Genomic DNA, 8,270 nt, shown 5'->3' with positions numbered 1-8,270 from the left:
CTATTATTAACTACTTATCTATTTTATTTCCCTTTTACCTAATTGAAGTATTACTATTATTATTATCATTACTGTTACCAACCTGCATAGATATCACATGTGCGCACACACACACACACACACACGCACTCACACACACACCCACACATACTAACACAAATATTGTTGTTTGTTTCACAATTTGTTCTTGTTATCTTTGTCACATTTTGTTTTTGTCCACTGTACTGTATAATTTCACAAAAAAAAAAAAAAAAAAAAAGGAATAGCAGCATGTAACCCTCCATGCAGCTGGGCCATCCTCTCCTCCTCCTGCGCTCTGGGAGTGGACAATATGACGGAGAGACGGTGGTGATTAAATATAGAGAAGGAATTTGGCTTTTGAGTTTCAGTTAGATTCTAAGATGTTTCTGAAACAATTGCTCAGTCCAATGCAAAAAATAATGTTTTAAAATAAATAATTCTGATAACATGGATCTAACGCATGATGCGGGTTGAAGTGTGTGAATGGCGATAATAAAAACAATCATTCTTCTCACTCTACATTTCTTCAGTCTGACTTAGTTCACCACCACACCGTCTGTATCGCCAGTTCCCTTTTTCCTCCAAACCATGCGTACACATGGGTCAGAGTTTGCTTAGGGTTACGCACATTCTGCATTTTGCACACATTTTATTATCCTTGATAATAATAATAATAATAATAATAATAATAATAATAATAATAATAATAATAATAATAATAATAATAATAATAAAAAGACAGAAGCTTGCTTATCTGTGAGCACCAGTTCAACATCAACAACAATCATGGAAAAATACAATACAGACAGAAAATGTGATTAACTGTTTATATTAAGACCAGTTCAACATGAAGAACAATAATGGAAAAATACAGAACAGACAGAAAATGTGATTAACTGTTTATATTTCTAAATCATGTTTCTTTTAAGCAAGCCAAAGGAGGCATAGTATTTTAGTGCATGCAAGAATACTTCATCTCTTAGGCCATAGATGAGAGGACTCATACATCTCGGTGCAAGATAAAACACTATATAGTTGAAAAACCTGACATTTCCGTACAAAGTGTGATTAATCTGAAGCAAAGCACTTTCTACGAATGGGCACCACAGCTGGATGAGACAGAGCAGCAGCTGAAAACCATGAAGAGCAACTGTTCTGAGTCCTTTCTTTGATGACCTTTTATCTTCTCCTGATGCAGCTTTGGCTACTTGCATTATTTTAATATAGGAGAAAACAATGGTAATGGACATAATCAAGAACTCGCATTGATATATAGCTGACCTAAGATGTTGCTGCCACATGTAAAACATAAAGAGCTCCACTGAACATATCTGATATTGTCTGTAAAAGCTAAGGGATGCAGATGCAAAAAAGGTGGAGAAAATAAGAACGCAGGGCAAAGAGCTGATGCCGTGAATGATGAGGATACAGTTCATTGTGTTGCGTGTGGAGCACAGCTCTCCATGGCGCAGAGGTATGCAAATGGCCACATAACGTTCCAAGGTCATTGCAGCCAAAGTAACTGGTGTGAGTGTCAGACACAAAAGTATCACAACATGAATAATGATGCATATCCAAACTTGAATGGTAATTTGAAAAAAGCGAAACATGAGTGTAATATAAAGTGTAAATAACGAAACATTGTCAGACACTAGTGTAATTGCAAATAAAATGTAGCGAGCAGTTGTGTAGAAACACTCTTTTTTGAAAAAGGTTACAATTAGCAACAAGTTGATGGAAGTAAAAATCATCACCAAAGTCTGCAAAACAATGAACTTGCCCTTTCGCAGAAGCAAATCATCAACAGGCAGTGAACTGTTAGAGGCCATGTGTCAATATTTTTCTAAGCAAACACATTTGCTAAGTCTCATCATGTAAGGTGTTCCAGACAGCAGCATCAAATGTCTGAGTTCTGTGTACAAGGGTTACCTTTGTGCAGTCAACACCACTTAGCCCATCCCCCTCATAAATCTCTCCTGATGCTGGTGCGTAGCCGTCAAATTCATAGTAGTCATTAACTCTTCCCCTGCCAGCATTTTCTTTACAAGTGGCCAGCCAGTGCCAGCGTTATGGGGCATTTTCAACAATCTTTGAGGACCCACACAGAATATGTTGTGCTATGATTTAGTAAAAAAAAAAGTTAAAATACCAAAGGAAAGGACAGAGTCTCTACTGTCATTAAAAAAAATATATTCTATGTTCTTCCATTCTTTTTTCATCAACAGTTGAATGATGACAGTTTTCAACAAAAAAAATGGAATGTTCAGACACAAAGCTGATAAAAATAAAATTTTGTAAAAACAAAACTATAACTATAACATTGATTCTCTATACATATTCAAATTTACAGATTTACATTTATAATCACATAAATGCACTTGAATATATTTCATTTTCAACAAAATCAATAACATTTAGAATAAAAACACTACATTTTGTAACGTTTTCACAGGGGCACGGCTTATTTTCATTTTTCTAATTTTTTTGTTTTCCATTTTATTTTCTGGCTGCCTAAAACAGCAGAACAATTAGGTGTAGTCTGCCTTTGAGTGGTACTCAGTGTAACAAACCCCCCTCTTGGTCCCGGCGTCAAGGGGGGGCGTGACGGGGACTGTCCCACCCCCTCAGTCAGAATGTAGTATTTTCTTTGTAATTATTGATTTTATTTTTTTTCTTTAATTCTATTTATTTCAATCTATGATGTGTACAAATTAAACAACCCAAAACTCAGGAAAAAAAACTCCACTGTCTTGTTAAATAAAAAAAGAACAGTTGTGCAAGTCCAAATTCTGAGTTTCCAGTTGTCCTTGAACCCATCACACAGTTTACGTTACGTTACGACGTCAGTGCGCCATCCCGATTCCCGCCGCAAGGGGAAAAGAAAAAAACCACAACAACAGATTTTCAGCACAAGCTACAGTAGTAGATATTGTTTCAGGATGGACATTAGAAAATGGCTCAAAAAGCCACAAACTATACCACTGGCATCGCTGCAGCCTGGGCAGCACTTGCCGAGGCCAAGCAGTACGCAGAAGGAGCAGCGGGTTCAGCCGAGCATGGAGGAGAGTGAACTGCTGCCTGCCAGCCCGGCAGCGGCGGCCCCGTCCACAGCCTCTGAGCCGGGTTTACCAGGAGTGGAGAACCTGCCATCACACTCGCAGAAGCCAGTGGACCTTGGAGTCGATGAACCGGTTCAAATTCGTCTCAAGGAGTTTCAGAGGAAACAACATCACAATAATGACTGTTAACGGTCGTTCTCGGGCCAATTGGTACAGTGATAGGGACTGGCTTGATTCGCAGCAAGCAGATGCCGCCTTTTGTTTTCTGTGCAGGAAATTTGGAGGGAGTGACTGTTTTCACAAGAAATTGAGCGTAGCGTTAGTTCTGGCAGGCCACGACGTCAAGCTCTAACTGCATAGCTGTCATCACCGGCGCAGATCAGCTGATGGCTCAGCTGACTCTGCGTGCCCGCTTCCTATTGGGAAATTGCATTAAGAGCGGGGTATTTAAACTGCTCTCGCCCGACCCTCCTTCCTGCTTCCTCTGCTGCTGGCACTTTCGCAACCCACCTCCACCCCAGCTCCTCCTGTATTCATGTTGGTTGCTCTGCTCTGTCTGGGTTTTCTTTTGCTGCTGCGCTCCCTGCTTATGTCGTTCATGATGGCTCGTGAAGGGCAGGAAGGTGCTCTTCCTGCCTCAGGCTTTCCACGCAAGCGCGTGGAAGAGCAGGGGGCCCCAGAACAGTATCATACCGCCAAATAAAACTGTGCAAGTAAATAAAGATTATTTTGACAAAAGTGGTCCTGACTGAACTGGGTATACTAATTGGAAGCACGCTAATGATAAAGCAAAAGGATTCAGCAGACATAGCAACAGCAAAGAGCATCAAACATGCATGTCTAGCTGGAAAGAGAAGGAAATGTGATGCAACACAGGCAGTGAAATTTCAACCATGGTGAACTCTGATCATCCTACACGAAACCGCCTGTATGTGTCTGCAATTGTGGATATAATTGAATTTCTCGTCTCAAACGAACTGCCACTGCGGGGTGACTTGGATTCAGTCTATAGCAGAGATGAAGCGTGCAGTGGATTGTTTCTCTCAAGGTTTGATTACACACTGAAGCAAAACGAAGAGCTAGCAAAGGCTTTCAGTACAATTCCAAAAAACGCAACGTACACATAACGATATTCAAAACCATCTATAGTTGTGCGATATATGGACAAGGACAAATCTAGTTTCTGATTCATGAATCTAATGAGGAATATGGAATCATCAATATGAGGCAGAAGAATTTAACAACATGCAATTCTATCTGCAAGCCATGTATAAAAAAAAAAATGTAGTGATGGACTGATAGCTGATATGGATCCATCATTTCCATTTACTGAGATTCTGTGGGGAGAAAAAAAGAGGACTGCCAGTTCGTTATTTGTGAGCACCAGTTTATTAAGACTATTTCAGCCCCCAAAGTTATCATAACAACGGCACAAATATGTGATTAACGGTTAAATCTATCTTTTTAAATAATATTTCTTTTAAGCATGCCAAAGGAGGCATAGTGTTTTAGTGCTTTACAAAAAGCTTCATCTCTGATACCATAAATGAGAGGACTTAGACATCTTGGTGCAAGATAAAACATTACATAGTTAAAGTACCTGATGGTATTAAATAAAAAGTCATCAATAAGAAACACAGCATCTTCTATGAATGGACACCACAGCTGAATGAGACAGAGCAGCAGCTGAAAACCATGCAGAGTCACTGTTCTGAGCCCTTTCTTTGATGCCTTTTTATCCTCTCCTGATGCAGTTTTGGCCACTTTCATTATTTTAGTATAGGAGAAAACAATGGTGATGGACATAATCAAGAACTGGCATTGATATATAGCTGACCTAAGATGTTGCTGCCATTTGTAAAACATAAAAACATCGACATGACAGGCGTGATTTTCTTTGTAAAAATTAGGTGGTGCTGTTGCATAGAGGGTGGAGAGAATAACAATGCAGGGCACAGAGCTGATGCCGTGAATTATGAGGACACAGTGCACCGTGTTGCGTGTGGAGCACAGCTCTCCATGGCGCAGGGGCATACAAATGGCCACATAGCGCTCCAGAGTCATTGCTGCCAGAGTAACTGGTGTGAGAGTCACACACACAAGTACAACAGCATTGATAAGGATGCATATCCAAACTTGAATGTTCATGAATAAATAGGTAAAGATGAGAAGCACATCAGAAATAACCAACAAAAAAACATCAGACATCAATGTAACAGCAAATAAGATGTAACGAGCAGTTGTGTAGAAATATTCCTTTTTAAAAAAGGTTATGATGAGCAAAAGGTTGATGAATAGAAAAATCTTAATCAGCACCTGCAGTATGATGAATTTAAACTGGATCCGCAACAAAACCTCTGCAGACAATGAAAAGTTAGCAGCCATGGAGCCTGTTATGTTTCCTAAGCAAACACACACTTTTTGGAGGCTCTTTTAAATGTCCACTGATGTACAATTATGAAACATTTCTGCCAATACAAAATCAGATAATGTTCTTGCAAAGAGATCAAAGTTAACAGGAATTGCTCAGATGTTGTGTCCAAAACAACAGTTCACCAAATATCTGAACAAGGTCTTTCCACAATGACTCACCTCCGAGCTGTCACCGCCACTTGGCTTTTCCCCCTGTGATGTCATCTTATTCACTATTCATGTTTCAGGGCTTGTATGTGGTGTTTTGTTTATCTGAAATGAGTAATGTGGAACATGTAGAAAAAACTTAAAATAAAGGTATTGTAAAAAGGCAAGGCAGGCAATTTTATTTGTATAGCCCGTTTTTACAGTTTGTCTCAAAGAGCTTCACATAGCATCATAACAACATCCTCTGCCCTTAGACCATTAGAAAAACAGGCCTTAAAAAAAGCCCAAGTAAAACGTGTCAGGGGAATGCTGAATTGGAAAAGCTCTGAGAGCAGCCCATGCCCCTTACCATGAAGAACGGCATCAAGTAGGCTGTCCTAAATTTCTATGTTTTTATGAGAGTCAAGGTTGTGTATGCCATGCACATGTATGGCTAACAAAACCTAGACTTCATCTAATACTGCATAAAGTTATTATATTTTCTGGATGTAACTTTAACCCAACCCCATATGATGTGGAATATATGGGACACAATTACACATGGACCAAAATGAAAAATTATTCATGTTTGGAGTGACTCATGCTGTAGACGGCTATAGCAAGAAAACTGTTGCAAATGCAATTATGCCTGTAAAAAACAATCTTACCATCTTTGACAAAGTGTACAGGTCAGTGTTGTATGTTCTGTTAGAAAGAAACTATTTGAATTAAATGAAATAATACCAATTGTTTATGTAGACCGGCAGTACCACATTATGGAATGTGGGATCAACTTCAAAGTAAACTAAAGACTTTTACCTCTGCCTGTACATGCAAGACAGGCTGTCGGAATATAGACAAGGGTAATATTAACCATCTGCAAGTCATCAGCCTACATTACACCATGAAGAGTAAGTATTCAAATCGTCCTTCTTTGCAAGTGTGGCAAGGTGAAGAGGGCCCGGGCGGGCTTCGAACCCCAGACTCCCGAGTAATACAGTAGTCATACGCGCTAACCAGATATCCCTTTGGCCGAATGGTTAGCGCACATGACTACTGTATTACTCGGGAGTCTGGGGTTCGAAGCCCGCCCAGGCCCTCTTCACATTGCCCCACAAGTCAGGTATTTATGTAAGGGATAATGTATAGTTTGGCGGTTGTTATGAAGAAATAAACCCCCGACAGGTTGTGTACAGAAGGTCACCCAGCTCGCAGATGATCAGCACACTTTCATGTGATGCGGTGTTCTGCACCAATCAGGTCGGTTACATGCTGCTATTTCGACATGCCGCTATTTCGACATTGACTTCTAATTGTCGGAATAGCGGCATTAACATTATTTTTCAAGCGTCCTACTATTCCGACTTTTTTTTTTTTCATTGTCAGAGTAGCAGCACTTTACTATTTTTCAAACATTCCGCTTTTCCAACATTGATTGATTTACCTTATAGTCAGACGTGTCCTTCTGATTTTTTGTTTTTTCATCTGAGACACTGTTTCTCATACACAAATACATAGGCCTAAAGCTGTGTTCACACCGGACCTTTTGTTTTTAGAACGAGCAACGAGTTTACATGATAAGTCAATGCAAACGAGCGGTGGAGCGTTTAATCGCCCAGGCGAAAAAACGCTGGGGCTCGGAGCGACAGCGACGGAGCGTTTTTTCGCTCGAGTCGCTCCCGTCGCTCGAGATGAGAAATCCCAACTCTCCGGCCGTCAGTCGCTCGTCGCTCAGCTCTGATTGGCTGCCGTCCCGTCGGTGCCGGTGTAAACAGAGACACATGGCAGTGGGCATGATGTCATCGAAGCGAAAATGCGAGTCTGCTGGCTCTGTGCCAAATTGACGAGCGTCTGCACCTGAGCGACGGAGCATTTTTTTTCGGAGCGACAGCGACAAAAACAAAAGGTCCGGTGTGAACACACCTTAAGAGAGAAGAAAAAACAAACCTGCCAAGTTTAAAAACACACTGGCCGCAGCGCCCGCTGATCTGCAGCCTACTGAGACTGCGTTTACACGTGGCCGGCTATTTTCATAAACGGACATTTCACCCTCTCCGTTTATAAAAAACACTGCGTGCACACCAGTCCGTTTTCAGAAAACGTTTTGTTTACACTAACCCGTGTATATATGCTGTCAAGAGCATGCCAAACCTGTAGGTGGCAGTGTAGCGAGAAGCTCAAGCCCACGTCAGCCAATCAGAATCCCGCACATGATCCCGCATAGCAACCATACAGTCTATGATAGCAACCTGATAGCAAAAACAACAACGTCACTTGCCCTCCTTGTGTGTAAAGTTTTAATATTTTTTCATGCGAGAAAGTAACTGTTTAGATGCCAAATATACGGCCAGTTTATCCGGATGACGGCTGTTTAGAAGTTTACTCCGATGTTTCTTGGAGAGGTGAAGCTTTTTTTTTTTTTGGAGAAGTGAAGCTCCACCTGTGGAGCAACGACCGGGACATCACAGAGACAGTGCCCGCTCAGCAATGCTGCTCGGTCGGCCAGCCTCTGTCGTCCTCCCGGTATCAAAACGATGGCTAAATAACTTACCCGCAGGTTTTTAGAGGTTTACCACCGGCTGGTTAAATTATGTTTAGGAGATAAATGTTGGTCTCGTTGATGAAATCTAA

General features: G+C 40.9%; 2 protein-coding genes across 2 annotated transcripts; both read right to left on the bottom strand.

Annotated features, from left to right (window-relative positions):
- Positions 1 to 929: 929 nt before the first annotated feature.
- On the bottom strand, positions 930 to 1,850 carry LOC310996316 (odorant receptor 131-2-like; the record flags this gene model as incomplete). The annotated part of the gene is made up of 1 exon (XM_083985692.1): positions 930 to 1,850. The coding sequence occupies one exon, from the start codon at positions 1,848 to 1,850 to the stop codon at positions 930 to 932; it is 921 nt and encodes a 306-aa protein (XP_083841818.1).
- Positions 1,851 to 4,544: 2,694 nt separating this feature from the next.
- On the bottom strand, positions 4,545 to 5,465 carry LOC310996315 (odorant receptor 131-2-like; the record flags this gene model as incomplete). Its single annotated transcript, XM_083985691.1, has 1 exon — positions 4,545 to 5,465. The coding sequence occupies one exon, from the start codon at positions 5,463 to 5,465 to the stop codon at positions 4,545 to 4,547; it is 921 nt and encodes a 306-aa protein (XP_083841817.1).
- Positions 5,466 to 8,270: the final 2,805 nt, after the last annotated feature.

The sequence above is a fragment of the Trachurus trachurus genome (assembly GCF_905171665.1).
Source record: "Trachurus trachurus genome assembly, chromosome: 13".
Lineage (NCBI taxonomy): Eukaryota > Metazoa > Chordata > Actinopteri > Carangiformes > Carangidae > Trachurus > Trachurus trachurus.
Note: the sequence above shows the minus strand (reverse complement) of the source record. Positions and strands in the feature narration are given on the sequence as shown.